This window comes from Gavialis gangeticus, unplaced genomic scaffold (assembly GCF_001723915.1).
Source record: "Gavialis gangeticus isolate Ggan-Ray unplaced genomic scaffold, GavGan_comp1, whole genome shotgun sequence".
Classification (NCBI taxonomy): Eukaryota; Metazoa; Chordata; order Crocodylia; family Gavialidae; genus Gavialis; species Gavialis gangeticus.
Genome location: NW_017729006.1, coordinates 24,028,417 through 24,046,990, shown reverse-complemented (window position 1 = coordinate 24,046,990; position 18,574 = coordinate 24,028,417). Strand labels below are relative to the sequence as shown.

The 18,574-nt window shown below is 42.2% G+C and overlaps 1 protein-coding gene across 6 annotated transcripts in view; it reads right to left on the bottom strand.

Annotated features, from left to right (window-relative positions):
• Window positions 1-18,227, bottom strand: part of GOLGA4 (golgin A4) — an 89,828-nt gene extending 71,601 nt beyond the window's left edge. For 4 of the 6 annotated variants that reach the window (XR_002095962.1, XM_019508991.1, XM_019508994.1 and 1 more), the window contains exons 1-7: window positions 18,126-18,227; window positions 9,891-9,956; window positions 8,306-8,620; window positions 6,602-6,649; window positions 4,503-4,559; window positions 2,798-2,896; window positions 2,109-2,247 (exon numbers count right to left, since the gene is read on the bottom strand). Coding sequence is in view for 5 of the 6 variants with exons in the window: in XM_019508991.1 (XP_019364536.1) it covers window positions 2,109-2,247; window positions 2,798-2,896; window positions 4,503-4,559; window positions 6,602-6,649; window positions 8,306-8,620; window positions 9,891-9,956; window positions 18,126-18,212 (811 nt within the window). In the remaining variant the exon portion in view is untranslated. Of the gene's footprint in view, window positions 1-2,108; window positions 2,248-2,797; window positions 2,897-4,502; window positions 4,560-6,601; window positions 6,650-8,305; window positions 8,621-9,890; window positions 9,957-16,090; window positions 16,104-18,125 lie in introns of those variants that run through there. The other 2 variants (XM_019508993.1, XM_019508995.1) reach the window with 2 other exon arrangements.
• Between the last annotated feature and the right edge of the window lie 347 nt (window positions 18,228-18,574).

Below are 18,574 nucleotides of genomic sequence, written 5' to 3'. Positions count from 1 at the left end.
CACCCACCCACCCTTAGTCATTCTTTACGGGCAATTCACTACTATATCAATAACGTCTCTTGGTTACAAAAGTTAGAGCCCAGGCAAAATCCTATTAAAAGCATTTGTAGGTCTTCTGTTGCTCAGCAGCTTGCTTGCTAAGTTAGTAATGGGTAGATTGCAAGTTCAATGCTGGCTGTAGGCCTTTGAGTTTCAACCTGAAAGCACAGCCCTGGTGGGCTAGAGAATGTTTTTCAGTCTTCACAGGCAAGGTCAACTCCCAGACTACTGTACCTGACAGCACAATTTGGGTAAAAGGTGAGCAGCCGACAGTGGCAAAAGAACAGGTTTAAGACTATTCAGAAAAGCTAAACAACATGGCGTGCTGAGGTAGTTGGCAATGTGATTCCAGAGCCACTGGCCATTATTTTTGAAAAATTGTGGTGGTCAGAAAAGGTCCCAGACAACTGGAAAAGGGCAAATATAGAGCTTATCTTACAGAAAGGGAAGAAGGAGGATCTGTAGACCTACAGATCGATAAGGCTCACCTCAGTCCCTAGAAAAATCATGGAGCAAGTCCTCAAGGTAAGCACCTGGTGATTAGGAACAGTTGGCATGGATTCACTAAGGGCAAGGTATGACCAACCCATTTGCTTTCTATGATGATGAGATAACTGGCTCTGTGGATGTGGGGAGAGAAGTGGATGTAATATACCTTTGTATAGCAAAGCTTTTGATACGGTCTCCCACAACATTCTTGCAAGAAAGCTAAGGAAGTACAGGTTGAATGAAAGGACAATAAGGTGTATAGAAAACTAGCTAGATCATCGGGATCAAAGGGAATCAATGGCTCAATGTCTAGTTGACAGCTGGTATCAAGTGGAGTGCCCCAGGGGTCAGTTCTGGGACAGGTTTTGTCCAATACCTTCATCAATGATCTGGAAGATGGGATGGGGTGCACCCTCACCAAGTTTACAAATGACATCAAGTTGAGGGGAGCAATAGATACACTAGAGGGTAGGGCTAGGATTCAGAGAGACCTATACAACTTGGAAGATCGGATCAAAAGAAGCCTCATGAGGTTTATAGAATAGAACAATCCCATGCACCAGTACAAGCTGGGAACACAGTACCTAACTAGCAGCTCTGTAGAAAAGGATCTGGGGATTACAGGGAACAATAAGATGAATATAAGTCAACAGTGTGCCCTTGTTGCCAAGAAGGCTAACAACATACTGGGCTGAATTAGTGGGAACATTACCAGCATTCAAGGGAAGTGATTATTCACCTGTTTTCAGCATGGGTGAGGCCACATCTGGAATCCTGTGTCCAGTTTTAGGACCCCCACTACAGAAAGGATGTGGAGAGAGCAGAGGCAACAAAAACGGTTGGTGGGCTGAGGCATATGACTTCTGAAGAGAGGCTAAGGGAACTGAGGGTTTATTTAGTCTAGAGAAGAAAAGACTGAGGGGGCATTTAACAGTAGCCTTCAACTACATCTGAAGGGTGGTTCCAAAAATGATGAAGCTAGACTGTTCTCAGTGGTGGCAGATGACAGAACAAGGAGCAACAGTCTCAAGTTGCAGCAAGGAAAACTTTTTAACCAGGAGAGTAGTAAAGCAGGGCAGAAAGTTACCAAGAGAGGTGGTGGAATTTCCATCCTTGCAGGTTTTTAAGACCTGGCTAGACAAAGCCTTGGCTGGGATGATCTAGTTGAGGAAGGTCCTGCTTTGAGCAGAATGTTGGACTAGCTGACCTAACGAAGTCTCTTGCAACCCTAATCTTCTGTGATTCTATAAGCCCTGCAAATCAGACTATTTAATAGTCCAGACACCATGATAAATGAGCACTGCTTTTTCATCTTTCACAAGGCAAGGATTAAAATGAGATGGTAACTGACAACCTCTCTAGAAATCAAGAAATAATCACGTAATCAAGTCAAAGAACATCTCTGAACCTCTCCCCCATACTCCCATGTAACTTCAGAGATGCTATATTACCTTGGAACAGACCATCTCCTTCTGGAGAAACTCTTTAATGCAGAAGCCTGGGTTCCAAGCTGCCAGGATCTTTTCTACCCACATCAACTCCAAAGCCTCTTTAAAAAAAATAAAAAATAAAATGCCTACCAGTACCTCCCGATTCCCAAACATTTTGTGTATTGATTTCTGTTGTTGGACTTTGAGCATTTGGTTCTGACTGAACAGTTGGCTCAGGTAGCTCCGTGTTTATTTGGCCATTTTGTAACCGCTGTTTCAGCAAGGATACCTAAACAAAATATCCTTTTGGTGAAAAATGAAGCAATACTAGATACAAATACTTCTTTATTGTTTTCCTTTCAAAATAGCAAGATGTTTTAGTAAAACTGGTAGCTCATCAAAAACAAAGGCAAATTCTTTTTGATACAACGTTCACAACACATTTTTAAACATTGTTACTGTTCCAATTATCCTAAAAACACTATCACTTTTGTATGTGGAAAGAAATGGGACACTTCCACTATATCAGTTTTGCAGAAGCCTCATGAAAGCTTACATAACTGAACATCTGCTCACCTCATCACCATAATGAAAAGGGGTATCTGATTTGCTCATCACAAGGCAAGTGTATTTCTTGAATGAATATGACTTCATAAAACTACAATTGCTAGTACTATACCTTTTTACTACTTCTGGATCACTACACAAAGTTCACGCAGCTTTATAGAACACCAATGAGTTATAATACCTAGCTGAAAATGTCTGTCTTACAAGTAAAGCAGCAAAAATTTCTCGTAATAATCACAGCAAATAATTCAAGAGCATTTCTTGGATGTTACCTGAGTCTGCAGGACACTAATAACCTGATCCTTTTCTTCTAATGAAGCATCAAATTCCTCCTGGAGATGTTTTTTGGCTTGCTGATCCATTTGGAGTTCCTAGGGACAAAGATGCATTTCAAATATAAAATGAAAAGGTTGGTTAGAAATAGAACAACAATATCATAAAGTAAAAATATGAAAATCTTAAAGCAAGTATTTAAAAGGTTGACTGAAATATTATTTAAATGTGGTTGCAATTTCATTGCGTCTAGAATATTATTTAAAAGTGAATGCTGATTTTGTAACAAACCATACACATAAAATGTGCCATTTTTTACAATTATATCTCCAGTCAAAAATAGTAATTAATTTTTTTTTATGACAAAAAAACAAAACAAAACAAAAACCAGGCCTTTTCCTTCCTTTGTCAATTGATCAAATTCACACTTGCAATGGGATTCTTTCAGGCCTACTCCTGAAAACTGTTCCTCCACATTCAGCCATCCTTGGGAACTGAGGACTGGACAAGAGACCAACATCAAAGTTATTAACAGATTAGGTGAACACAAGCAGCTGCAGCAGGCTGCAAGTACTGCCTTAGCACAGCCAAAATACTTATATTCTAACCTGATATCCCTTTAACAACAATAGTGGCCAGTCTCAACTTCCATTCATTCCCAGGTCTCTCAAATGAAAAGGTTAACAGAGCACTCATAATTTTATGTAAAACAGTTACTGAGGTCAACCAGAAGACAGAGTGGATTTCCACTCTATACCCTAACTAAATCAAGAGAAACATAGCTTAAGCTTTCATAACCAGCATCTTACTTCTTCAGATACTGTGAAGGGACCACAGGAAGCAGAGCTTTTAAACAAAAAGCACTGAGCAGAATATAAAGGATAGGGAAGGAAGTGGAAAAAAAAAAAGAGGGGGAAGTACTGGGAAGGGTGGGTAGGAGAGAGAAAACAAAGCTGTTAACTCAGAGGGATACAGGGGTTTTAAAAGCTAACGGGACAAGAATCTGTAGTCTTGGGGCCTTTATACACATGCTCTGGGAGTGGGGGAGGGGAGGCATGAATTAGAGTGGCTCCAAGAGTTGTTCTAATTCAGGGGTTCTACGAAAGTTAAGTCTTCCCTTCCTGTCAGCCACATCCATCCATATGCTATAATGGTCAGAGGCACACCCCTGTGCCACCACCCCATCCCAGGTGCTCAATGAGCTCACTATGCCTCAGCTATTCGAAATGGATTTTCAAGTCACCTTTGGAAAATGCCTACTAAAACAATACTCAATCCCATTTTCTAGGCGTAAGATGAAAGGGGTTTTTTTATTTTTCAGCTGCTGTTACACCACATCAGTACTGCAAAAAAACCACAAAAAAAACAAAAACAAAAACCTACTACATCCTAGAAACAGGTCTTTTCTAAATTGAGGTTTATCTATGCCCTTTTTTCCTTTGACACTTAACAGGAAAACACAGTTAATCAGCGCTGAACAGTATTTTGTTTTAGCGCAATACAGAGATGGTTGCGCTGAAAAAAGAAAGGTAAGGGCAAAGTGGACAGAAATAGTAAAGAAAAATCCAGTGTAGTAAAGAAAAACTTACGTCAGTGATATTTTAATAATTAAATACCGCAAATGGAAAAGCAAGATGCATATTTAAAGAAAACTCCTCTGTGCATATTGTACAAATAAAATATTCAGCCAATGACAGAAGTTACCTCTCGTAGTTCTCCAATTCGTCGAAGTGCTTTATCCTGACTCTGGCTCAGTATACCCTTAAAAAGTAAAAGCAGAGTTTTTTTTAAGTAATTTTGAAAACATTTATGCATAGCCTAAGGATTTATATTCTCTCTCTATCTTGCAAACTAAGTCACCTGCCTACTTTAGTTTGCCCAAGTATTAGTACAGAAGTGCTTACTTTGAAACTCTAAGCAGTGTTATAAAGTCACTAATTCCTGCATCAGGCCCCACAACAAAAGAAAGCAGGAAAGCAGCCAGCATGCCAAGGAGCCACCATCCTAAAAATAAACAGTTGTCTCTTTTGTGCTTCATTATTTAGATTCATTGTACAAAATGGGTTTCTGTTTTTTTTTTTTTTACTTGAACTTTTGATTTTATACCATGTATTCTTTTCCATTAGATTGCCTGGCTTTTCTAGATGCTCTCTTACGATTTCTTTTTCTCCTTGAGGCACTGGAGATTTTTTTTAATGTATGTTTCATTTTCCCTTTCAACCTAAGGGTTTCTCTAAGTTTATTTCAATTTCATAAGGAGGATGTTTTTATTTTATTTTTAATTACAGTTCTATATGCTTAGCACCACTGCCCCCCACAACTACTAATATTTTTTCCTCCATAGGATAAGTCAGTGGTGGCCAACCATTTTTGGCAGGTGTGCCAATTTTTCCCCGTTTCCTCCCTCAGTGTCACTCTGATCCCTTTCCTTTGCCCAGTCTGCTGTTCTGCTTCTTATACTACCTCTGCTGTGCTACCTTTCCCCTCCCCAGTCTGTTATGTGCCACACAAAGGCTGCCTATGATACTTGTGACATGCTTCCTGCAGGTTAGCCACCTCTGGGATATGCAATGGTTTTCTATTTTTCTTCCTACTTTTGCTATGCGTCTGCTAGGCAGGCTTCAAAAAGCAGTTATTGCTGTTCAATTCCAGAAACAAAAGCACCCTCTGGAACCCAAACCAACCCCCTAAGACTCCTCTGAAGCATTAAGTACAAGTAGTGCAGTGCAGAGGTGGACAAGTGCAGCATGAATCCCACAAGTGGCACAGGCTACCTCTGTGTGGGGCACACAGTAGATCAGAGAGGGCATAGGCAGCAGACAGGGAGCAAAAAACAGAGCAGCAGATGAGGCAGAAGAAAGGAACTGGAGCGGCACTTGGAGTGCACAGAGCTAATTTGTGGTATGCTTACCAAAAAGGTTGGCCCTTACTGGCACAGTATATGAAATAACTGTGATGTCCCTTCCCACGGCAAATTTGCAAGAGTGCAAAGTTTGCCTACTAGACTGGTAGGTACATGTTTTAGATTTATTTACCATATTTGCTTGAATTCACAATGGGTTCCCTCCCCACATTCAACATGTGGAAAGAAGCCCCCTGTCTTGAATACAAATACAAGGAAAGGGGAGGCAGAGGCTAGGGGAGCAACAGGCAAGGATCAGGCTGTCTGCACCTCCTCCAGCAGCTTTTCCTGCAGTAGCAGTATGGGGGGGGTGGCGGCACAGATTTAAGACAATAATTAGACTCTATACAGGGACACACAAACACATTTATACCCTTTTGCATGTATAGATCTAATGGGGGGGGAATCTTAAATTTGAAGTCATCTTGGATTCAGATAAATATAATTAAAATCCTTCTACATTTTGTGATGTATAAACACTAGGAAAGAATTCTATTATTAAAAAAATGGCAAGGAGAGCACAACACAGGAGACCAGACACACTATTACACACAGTACAAGAATATCCTGATTCTTCCCCCCCCCCCCAAAGTATAAGTAGTATGGAAAAAAAGTCAGAAGACTAGGTAGTCTTGTAATCCATACTGAACATAATACACTCACTTTACTTACCACCTCTGAGGAAGGCATTTATTAAAGGCAATTCAGTTTATTTAATACACGTCTTTTTTTTCTTCATGATGTAGCCCACAAATAAATTAAATATTGCTTTTAAAACTAGATTATTCTACCTCACATTTTTAATATTGCCAGTATAACACATGTATATTTTCCTACACAAAGAACATTAAAAAAATTCAGAACAATATTCAGGCAATAGGGGATGAACAATAACTCTTACCTGAAGCTTCTTCCTTTCTCTCTGGATAGCTTGATAGGCAGTTACTAGCTGAAAATACAGAAAGCAAGCATAGTGATAACGGAAAACAGCTCCTCTTATCAACTTAAAGTAAATTTAAATCACTTTATGAACCTATATCACCTTCAAGTGAACTTGTTCATAGAATTTTGACTAAACTTTAAAATTCTTTAGTCAAAAAAAAAAAAAAAAAAATGTATGCCTGGAAAGTTACGTATCAGGAAAAGTATCTGGATAAATCCCTAACAGATTAATTAAAATTTTACAATACAATAAATGTTTTACTGTACAAAACTATACATGTGCACACAAATGTATACACTTTGCAAAGAGGAGCTCCTACAGCACTGAATAACTTACCATCCACCTCACATATACCCAGCAAAAGTGCTAGACAAAGAGAGACTGTAAACGGATCAAGTTTCCCATTGTAAGTCCACAAAGACTTCATGAATAATTGCATGATTCAGTTTAATTAAAATTTGGTGATGTTCACCCAAGGATTTCAAAGTTAGCTGGCCAACAATGTAGTAATGGGACTCAGTAATAGAATGTGAACTTTTCAAACTGACTGGCTGAGAATTTTCCCAAGGAGGGGTGGGGGTAATTTGGTTCCATTTCAACAAATTCAAGAGGTTTGATCAAAAAAAAAAAAAAATTCAAGATAACTACAATGTCAAGTTGATTCAATGAATCTCTTGAAGTAGCTTTTGTTTCAGAACTACCTTCCCATTTCAAAATTTTAATCTTTTTGGATCACGTTAGATAACATTAAAAGATCAAATCTCTTCCTTGACTGTCAGCTCAAAATAAAAAGTCTGAGATAGACTTTTCAACCTGCCTGAGAATGGTCTCCTAAGCAGGTATTCTATTTAATCCATATACACCATATCAGAGAAACACTGAGACAAAATTTAAGCATCCCCATGACCCTGGGAACAGGGGGAAAAACATTATATGCACGGTTCTAAAACAGTGGTACTCGACCTCTGGGCCACAGGCCAGATCCAGCTGAAAGAGCTGTGTCATCTGGCCTTGCAAGCTTCCCACTGGTTCAGAAATTTTAATACTACCATCATTCCCTTTAAGGCTTTCCTGTCCTTTGAAATTATATCTTAATAGAAGCACAAAATGGAGACTGTCTGGAAACACCAACATACATCCCATGCTGTTCTGTGCCATAAAACAGACCAGCTTAAATAAATAAATAATTAAACCAGTTCAAAAGAAAACTAAGATTTATTTTTTATTTTTATTTTTATTTTTTTTTACAGAGAGAATTTAGGTGCTAATGAACAGACCATATTCAAAGTTGCATGGATCAAAGAAACCCTAACTTTAACAAAAATTGTTGCTAGAGTTAAAAGCTCATTATGTGTACCTGGGTAAAGTCTTAGCTTATTGGATTATAGCTACTTGCTAGGAAACCGGTGAAAACATTTTCAATTGCATCATCATATTCCTGAACTGAAAATCATCATTGTTACTGATGCCTATTGTTTTTTAATAAATTGTATATACATGCATCTTGCTCCTTTCAGTAGTAACCAATCAATATTCAGTACACTTCTTCCTAAAACTCAATTACTGCAACTAAACTGATAAGATTTCTTCCACCCTTTCAGCCTTCATTGCCATCACCCTCTTCATTCCCCTCTTCAGGAAAGTCAAGAAACATTTTCTGACCTCTGTGTATTTTCCTCTGTAGTTGCCTAAGCTACGTTCCATCCTTCGCAACCGTTGTAATAACTGTTCCTTGCTGAGGCTGTCCATGTTTCCCAGCAACTCTTCTGCCTCACTTTCAACATCAGAGGGTGGATCAAATGTGGGACTAGCGGTGTCAATGTCAAGTCGATTCAGAGAATCTCTCGAAGAAGTTCGTACCAGGGACTCTTTAGAAGAAGAGCGAAATATAGACTCTTTTACTGGACTTCGAAACAAAGATTCCATTGAAGGAACCTGGAGTTGAAGCTTCTGTGCAAAAGACTGAGTATCACTCAACTGCAAAAATAAAGAAATGGATTACTTTGGCACTACTTTTCAAGAAATTGGATGTAATAAAGACGTAAAGTATAAAAACACTGAAAACATAACATCTTCACGAATGATTTCACAGAAAGAATCTAAACTGAGCACTGCCCTATTACTCTGAATTAAACTTCCAAACCAAACACTTAAATGTTTATAAAAAAAAACTATGATTATGCAATAATTTATAATACTTAATTCCTCATTACAAGGAAGCCAACTACTTTGTTTATAAACAAAAGCCTCTAATATTTGCACGTAATATTTGATGTAAAAAGTAGAATAAAATAAGGCCAAAAAGAGGAAGTATTAAAACAACAATACTTTATACCAGCGTTACAATGCATTACACATTTATGTTTCAAGCGACACAGACAGCAAGTTTATTTTTAAAAGTATTTGTAAACTAATGTTCAATACAGTGGTTTTCAATCTTTTGGGATGCAAGGCACCCCTCAAACTTATCTGAATTTAGTGGCACCCCACTTCAAAAACTAAATTCATTTTATTACAGTGACTATTTCCTCAGAGAAGGGTCAGGAACCGGTGTGAGGAGGAGCACGTGCTTATCCCCTTGCACAGGGGCAGAGACCAGTGAATGCTTATCTCCTTGCATCTTGCAGTATGCTTAAAAGGATCGCAAGGCACCCCAGGGTACCATGGCACACCAGCTGCAAATTGCTGGTTCAGTCTTTGTGAAACTGACTTCTATACAATCATTTCAAATACTTTTAATACAGGATTATTCATCACCTGAGTGGAGTTATTTAGCAGTGTTCAATATCTTCTAAACTTATATAAAACAAATCAGTCTTGCACTTTCATTCAGCACCCATTTTCTTCTTTACATAATCAAAACTTTCTTCTGATACAAAAACCCCTCTGAATCCATTCAATGTGCTTTCAGGCTTTTGAAAAAAAGATGGAAGACAGCACAACTGAATTCTCATGCTAGTCAAATCCACAAATAATAGCCTAGTTATCTAGGGTAAGGTCACTGGCCTGTCTCCAGTTTTATTAAAATGTGTTATTGGAAGAAAAGCAAACTTAAGTAGGTCAACGTATCTCCTTTTTCCAAAATATATTTCATAGCCCTTCCACAAGTGCCTTAAAAAAATCTTGCCACCCATCACTGAGCTGTGCAGCTTAAAATGTTTACATTTGGTATGAAGATGTAACATGCAAACATAAGTCATGTCAGTCTGTAACTTTAACACAATGGAATTGGTACAGAAAAACATACCTGGGGGGAAGATGGTTCACTGTCATTGTTGTCTGCCGATCTGGGGGCTGTTTGCTTAGATACATTCTATGGTGAAAAAAATATATATCAAGGAAAGGAACAATGCCTTCTGCATTTATTACAGACAGCAGTCAAGTTATGTCCTTATAAATGTTTTAGTAAACAAAATTAGTACTTTCTTTTTTATTCTTTATTAAGGTGCCATCATGCAGACTGTAGCTAGTAGGTTAAGTTTCAAAAACAAAAGATTACTGAAATATACAAAACTACAAAGCAGCTTTGTGTGCACAGATTAGTGAGACAGCGACATCTCTTCTTAAATTCCTATCAGAACTTATACTCATAACTCTTCATGAAAAAAATTACCGAAACACAACTGGAACTGACAGTAGGAAGTCTCATCAGCAGGGATGTGGGTTTTCCATTTCCCATGGAAAAATGGAGAAAACCATGGGTTCCCTGTTTTTAAACTGGAGAAAACGTGGATTTCTCTTTTTAGCGGAGAAATCCATGGATTCTCTACTTTTGCAAAGAAATCTTGCAGGCTGGCACAACTCCAGTCTGCAAGAGCCAATTGCAAAAAGGGCAGGAAACCCTCAGCCCTGGCCGGAGGCGGAGGGAGGGGGAGGGGCAGAGCCTGAGCCTCTGAGGCAGCCAAGGCCGGGATCAGGCTCGCCCTTCGCCCCTGGAGCATGAAGGCAAGTGGGGCTGTGGGGCAGGGCTGGGGAAGATGGTTGGGGGCTGAGGGAGCAGGGGGTGCTGCTGGCCCCAGGTGGCACAAAACAGCTGGGAGCAGGGCCAGGGGATGAGGGCAGGGGTGCCCCTCTGCAGGGGGTGGGCTTTGTGGGAAAGCAATGGGGGGGGGCAGTGTGGTGGTGCCCACCATGTATGGGCCACACACATGCTGCACTGCCAGCTGCCCAGGGAAGGGGGAGAGAGAGGCTGGCATGCAGCCAGAGCACAGCTCCATGGCCAACACTGCAGCCACAGCGAGGGTTGGAGGCATAGGGTGGGACCGGGGCTTGGGCTTCCACACAGCGGCCACTGCCACTTACTTGGAGGGCCGTGACGGTGGTGACAGCTGCTGCCTCCAAAACCTCCCACTGCCACCGCGGAGCTGTGCCTGAAGCTGTGCGGCTGGCCGCCGGGCAGCAACGGCAGCGTGATGGTGGCCAGGTGGCACACAGCCATCCCCACCACCACCCCACACTCCGCGTTTTTTTGTTTTGTTCTTAGTAAGAAGTCCTTCCCACACATCTTCATGTGGACTTTGACACAACATGCAAAATAAAGGTATTCAGATATCATCACAACACCTTACTAGGCCATGAATTTAACATAAAACTTAATTCTACCAGGTAAAGAAGGAACACATGAGAAAAGCAAAAGATCCATCAAGTAGAAGAGGCTTCTGCAGGAGTGCACGAATGGGATATTTCAAAAAATGAAATATTTTGCATCATGGCTTCTATTTCATCCAGGAGAACACAAAACACCAGACTCTCCCTGTGCCTGAAGAAAAGTATTTGTGCCTGAAAGCTTGCAAAGAACAATTTTTCCAACTATATAACTGGTCTAATGAAAGATATCATATTTAACCAAAGAACCTGCATTTCATTCAGACAAGGTAGTCCTGGAGAGAATTCAGAACACTCAAAGAACCCAGACAGAATGTTACCCATCCAAACTGAGCTGGAATAGAACAAGAACACTCATAAGCCATATAGACAATTCACTTATTTTTGGCCCCTGTAGGTCAGGACTGTCCAATTGGTTGGTTCCAGGGTCCCACCCAGCCATGACTTCTATCACTTCAGCCATATGCGTAAGTGGTAGGAAGAAAGTCTGCGTATGGTCTTTGCAGTGGCGTTGGTGGGGATGGAGGGGGCACACATTGTCCCTGCGGCATTACCCAAAGGTACAGCCTGAAATGCAGCTGAACAGCCCTTCTGTGGCTTATCCCAACTATCCCAAAATATTGTGTTCTCTTTGACAGGACTGTACTTTAAATAGGCATTTAAAAATTCTCTTGAACTATTACTGAACTATCCCTACAACACTTCTCCACCTAACTTCAAATTTCCAGCATGCTTCACTCTGCCTATTTAAAACTACAAGGTAGCCATAACAACTGCCTTGGCTGTTAATTTTCATTTTCTATCCATAAAGCTGGTAGAGCTACGGAGATCAATAAAATAAACCCTCTATTATATTATTCTTACAGCACAAATGCTATATTCAGTGCCACACTGGAAGACCACCCAAAGGCAACAGAAATCTGACATAAGACATGCCAGTGACCATCCAATGGATGTAACACGAAGCCATACAGGTTCAGTATATGTTCTGGAAAAAGAAAAATGTAAGCACACTTTTTTAGCAAGGAAGCTTAAATTGATTCTGTCAATTCAAATTAATATCTGTATATTTATTAAAAAAAGATCTGACAAAAGAACAGCCTCCATAGAGATTGCTATGAAATGTTGCTTCAAAGTTCAAACCAAGACTGTAAACAGACAGTCATTTGAGGCTGCCCTGGTTGTCTTGGAGTTTTACCTGGATCAGAACAAAGTGGCACAATCATTTACACACCTCCCAAGCTGTATTGCTGCTCCTTTGCCACTAGGCAGTCAGCAAAAGCACATATATAAACACAACGTCTATTTGCAGCCCAAGATATCTACTACAACTTGAAGCTCTTTACTGCAATTATCAACTAAAAGTTCATCTCCATAATGCTGTTTTGAACTGAAGTGTTGTTTTGCATTAGTGACAGGTGCAGAAAGGATTAACGCCTAATTTTACATACTACTTGGGTATTAAAAACTGGACCATTACACAGTTCTAGTTTACAGCAATTTTAATATATTCCAAGGTCAAGCTCATTCCTATCAGCAAAGTATTTTGGGATCCACAGATGGAGGGTGCCAGGGCAAATGTCAATGTTTTGTGTTTACTGAGACTAAATTAAAAAGGGAGATCTCTGGCATTTCACAAGCATTGAACCCAATTCTGGTGATGGCAGGCTTTCCTGCTGCTCAACAGCAGGACTCTCCACCCTCTTACCCAGACCAAACATGACACTGCCAAACCCAGCCACACTGCAGATCTCATTAACCCACAAAAATCCCTTAAAAAAACCCTAAGAGGTTAATGAAAGTGACTGAACCCAAGCCAGGCCCTTCCTGCGGACCCTGGGCAATCCAACTTTATAGTTTCACGTTTCTAGGGTTGGGAAGGGACCTGAATATATCATCAAGTCCGACCCCCTGCCCTGGGCAGGAACGAGTGCTGGGATCATAATACCCCAGCCAGATATTTATCCAACCTTCTCTTGAAGACCCCTAAGGTAGGGGAAAGCACCACCTCCCTTGGGAGCCCACCCATTCCAGAGCCTGGCAGCCCTAACCCTAGGGTAATGCCCCCTGCTATCTAGCCTAAACCTGCTCTCAATCAATTTGTGGCCATTATTGTTATCCCAGGTGGTGCCCGGGGCAACAGAGCCTCACCTGTTTTCTGCTGGTCCCCCCCTGGTGAGTTTATAGCTGGCCACCAGATCCCCTTTCAGTCTTCTCTTGTAGAGGCTAAATAAATTCAGGCCCTTTAGTCTATCCTCGTCAGGCCTGGCCTTCCCACCAAGCAAACACAGGCAGCTTGCAGCTGGCTGTTATCCCAATCAGGCAATGCTGCCTGATTGGTGAACAGGGTCCAGCTGTTATATAAAAAGACTGGGCCCTGAACAACAGAGCATCAGTCGGCTGCCAGCCAGCCAGAGAACACCACCCAGCTGAAGCTGCTGCTCAACATCTTGGAGGTAAGGGCTAGGGCTATGGGGAAGGAGCAGGCCCCCCCTTGGCCCTGGGCTTGACTGGAAGCTGCACCCTACTGGGGACAAATAGCCTGGCAGGACTGTTTGAGGCAGGACAGTCCCCCAGAAGTGCCAGGCCAGTTACTGCCCCAGTGAAAGGCAAGTATGGGGTGCCTTCTAACCCCAGCTCCCACATCCCTGGTGGGTAAGATCTGGACAGGAGGAGCCCAGGCTCACTGCGAGCACTGATGCAGGGCCCAGGCCAGGCAGAGGGACCTGTGGCAGCACCCAGGCTCACAGCGCAGCCTGAGGTCACAAGGGAGTCAGATGGGGGCCCTGAGCCTTGGGGAGCAGTCAGGGAAGCTCCCAGGCAAGGGGATACCAGTTAATTTGGTAAGTGTAGTGGGACAGGGCTTGGAGCCCAATGTGAGGGGCTTGGGGATGGGGCTTAGAGCCAACGAGAGAGGCCTGGAGCCCAGGGACAGGGCTTAGAGCCCGAGTATGGGGTTCAGAGCCTGAGGATGAAGTGTAAAGCCCCATGTGAGGCCTGGGCCCAATATGTGGGGGCCTGGACCCTAAGTATGTATTAGAATGTGATAAGGCCAGATGTTAGGCCAGGGGACATTTGTGAGGCATGGAACACAATAAGGGAAGGTCAGAATTGTGTACTTGGGCCCTTGTCACTAGGGCAGATAAATGCGCAGCCTCCCGCCTGATTAGCATCTAGTAATCATTACATCAAGGTGCGGAAGGCAAGCTAGGTGGGCGGTTAGCCCATAGACAAGTAAGCAGGCCTATGTTTAATTACAGTAAAGCATCATGAAGGCCCACAATGGATGTTGATGCAATGTGATTTCTGCCCAGTGCTCTGAATGGCTAAGTGAAGAAATTCAGTGAAGCACGGGTAAATGGCAGAAGTAACTATAACTTTCAAGACAGGCAGCTCCTGAAGAGGTGGTGATCTAGTTACAGGTTGCAGCAGGATTGAGCACAGTATCTTCTTGTGGTTCCTGCTGAAGCCCAACACAAGGAATGGCCTCCAAATCTGGTATTCAACAAGGCCAGCTAGGGAGTGGTTCCCCAGACCCTCAACACTTTACTAACGCCTAGGAATATAACACAGACCCCTTTTTTTTGGACCAGCCTTCATTGCCAGCCACAAGCAACACCACATAATATTAAAATGGCATATGACCGGGGCAAATGGTATGGGTCTTTTAGTTCTGAATAAGGGTGCCACTGTGTACCCTCTTCTGCCCTGGGCGAGTAATATAATGACCATTGGCCACACAGCAAACCCTAGCCAGAGTTGGGACTGGCTGGCAGGAACTCTGTCAAATTCCACCTTGGTTGGAAGTGGTGCTGCCTGGCCCAATAGCATGTCAAGCACTGATGGCTGTGCACTGAGGCCACTGAGCCTCTGTGGTCTTTGCTTAAGTCCACCGGGAAGCCCGAGCTGGAGGATGGTACTGTCCAGTTCTTCATGGAGTTAAGTACTGATGGTCATTTGGGGTGGTAACAGTTAAGGCCCTTAGGTCTTTGCCACTCTCCCTTAAGCCTTCAATCTGAAATAGATCTGATGGGTGCCTGAGCCAAAGCCAAAGATGGTACGGTCTGGCTCATTTTAGGCATCAAGAACAACATTCATTTGAGGGGGTCCAGGTCTCTCTTAGGCTAGGGACAAACAATCAAAAAGCCCAAGCCTGGACTGATTCACTCCCTGCAGGTTAGTCTGAGCTGTGCATCCTTAAACTGATTAACTGGACAGACATTCTGTTAAACCAGGAAATGCAGCCACATGCCTGCAGTGGCTCAAGCCAGAAGCCAGGGGGTGCTAGAGCATGCCTGCCAGCCACTGCCAAAAGGGAAGGAAGAGAGACTCCCTCCAAGGCTCTCATTCCTCCCTGCTGGAACAGAGGGGGCATGATCAGGCACCAGCCAGGGCTAGCACAACACACGGGATGCCAGCCACCAGCCTGGGGGCAGAGGGAGCAGTTGCTGCCAGACTGAGGAGTGGGGATAGGGAAAAAGTCCTCTCTCAGAAACAAGCATGTATTTAACACAGTAATTAGCAAAGCATAAGACAGGAAACTACCAAAAATCTTCGCTTAAGCTAAGATACAGCCCAGTAAAACACAGCATACACAAGTTAGTCTAACTTAAAATGTAAACTAGGAAGACAAGAATTAGGTCTTACTAATCCTGAGGGCAGAGTGTCTCCTTACCATCAGGCATTCAGAAGGGCTTTGTTTAGGTATTCCCACCTTTTACACATTCTGCTTTATAATGTAAATGTAACTCCCTGCCTTCTTTGGTGAAGCTGTCTGCAACTTCCCTTAGCAACATCTGCAGCATGTGTGATGACTGTCAGGTCTTGGCTAACACTTCCCACCTCTCAGTCTGGTCCTGCAGGTTTTAGCTCTGGGCTCACAGGGGCCAGGTTTGGACCTGCACACAGGGGGCTAGCTTGTTTCTCTTCTCCGGCCCCCCCCCCCCCCCCCCCCCCACAGGTGGGGCAGACCTACCTGGAACCAAGCTAGAAGTGGTGCTGACTAACACGATGGACCACAAACTGTTAAGCACCCTGCCTAATTTCCTTGGTGCCAGGATTTCACATCCAAGTTCTGCTATCCCCTGCTGTGCTGTTTCTCCTTTATCTTGCCATTTTGCATCCAACCTGCCCCCTCCTGTGGCACTACTTTTCTCTACAGTTGGGCATTCTTGCAATGATTAAAACAACTAGGCAGTCAGCACAATGGCTGTGAGAATCAGCAGGGGGAAACAACCCTGTTGAGCTAGACTCTAGTCTGGCACTGTGAAGAGACACGAGAAGTGAAGAATAAGTGAGAGGTTCCCACACCACTGGTAAAATACCAGTAGTCTTCATTATTGTAAAGTTAGAGGCATCTCACCCTATAAAGATCAAAAGTAAAATTAAACCATATACAGGCCGTTATACCTTAAAACCAGGGGTTCTCAAGCCCCAGGCCACAGCAGGTAGGCTGCTGGACCACAATTGGCTGTGGGACAGCAAACCACAGTCCCCTGGAACCGGGCAGAGAGGCCATGGCTCATTCCACAGGGCCTGCAGCAACGCAGGGTTTGCAAACCCCCTGCCCAGGTGGTAGGGGTATCCTTACCTGACTTCTGGCTAGAAATTCTGGCAATGGTCAGCTGCAACTACTGGGCTACAGTCTGCCTGCTGGGCTGCCGCATAAGAACTTTGGGAACCCCTGCCCTAAACAGATACTCCCCCAAGTCCCCCCATCTCACACTTTATCCCCCTTCCCACCCAAAGGTAAGCCTTAAGTTTAAATTCCTTAATTTTCCTCTCTCAAATTTCTAACCCTTAGTTACATAGATAACGTAACTGCAAACTGGTGCAGTGAGGCCAGAGTCAGAAAATGAACTAAAAATAGAGTAGAGATGTGAACAAAAACCACTCATCTCAGAAAAGAACAAAAAGCCTGAAAACTAGGATAATTTAAATTTCTAAAAACTGTTAACTATCTTAGTAACAAACACTTTTTTTCTTCCAGAAAAATCTAGCTATTCTGGGACAGAGTAAACTTTGGAAATCAGGGAACAGGAAACAAACAGATTAGTGCACCTATTCTTCCCTGAATTCTTGTAGATTCACAATTCTACCCAAAAATATTTTAGCTTCGAAGGCCTTCCTACTACACTAGAACACAGGGAATAGAGAGCATCTTTTAAAATTAAGAGCTAACCAAAAAGCAACATTCCCATTATGCCCCTGGGTCCTAGGCCTCACATCCCCCTTTTTAATCTATATTTTTATCTCCTACCACTTTCTGTGATTTTTCTTCTTCTTCTTCTTCTCTCACTAAGCTAGGCAGTAAGTATGGGATGGGATGAGCTGCACCCTTACTAATTTTGTATTTTCAGTTGCTGTGCCTCCAGAAATGTTCTCCTATTAGAGCACAGGAGGCATCTATTCTTGTGACTATGAAGAATAGAACCTAAGTGAAATACTTGAAAAGAAGAAGAGTGATATTTACTCAAAGGAAAAAAAATCTTGGATCAGGTTAGAAACTATTACATTTCTTGCAAGGGCAAACACAAAAAAACCCCCCAAAGCTGATAAATGTTAACCAATTCCAGATGAGGAATCTGTATCAACTTGTGTGGCAATTGCTTTTTTTGTGGAAGAGTGCCGCTTCTTCTATTAACATAAACAATGTTAATTTTTTTTAAAAATGTTAAACTAAAGTTCACCACACAGCACACCAGCCAGGAGCTACCAAGTATTACCCCCATGAATTTTAGTGCAGGGTTAGCAACAGGATAGTTAAGAGGTCTTCATAAGAATACAAGCCACAAGCAGCACTAGTTTTGCTTCCTAGAATTACCGGGATTCTCCTCCCCCTGTTAAAGGCAGCACTGTATGGACTGAGAGGACTCACCACATTGTCAGTCTGTGGTTTAGGTTGTTTGGTGGGATCCAAAGCAAAGATAGTATACTCAGAGAGAAAAGCAGGCTCTGCTATCATCCCAGCTAGCAGCTGTGTCATTCAACACAAAAAGTAGGGAAGTGAAAATAAACACAAGTAATAAAGGTATGGGAAGAAAGAAATTAAAGCATGTTGCACATTATCTCAGCATCTCAATTTCTGTACGCAGTTAAAAAGGTCTATAAAGATATAATATGGTTTATGTAGCCATTGACAATGATGAAGACAAAGCAAGAACAGAAAACACTAAAATATATCACCAGATCATTCATTTTCAGAATACCCACAAAAAGCTGATTATTGGAGGTGAAATAAACAGGTTGTATACAGGCACCATAATTTATCTTTGATTAACAAAATACTGCTTTGTATAGTCATAGTATTATTCATAAGCATTTCTG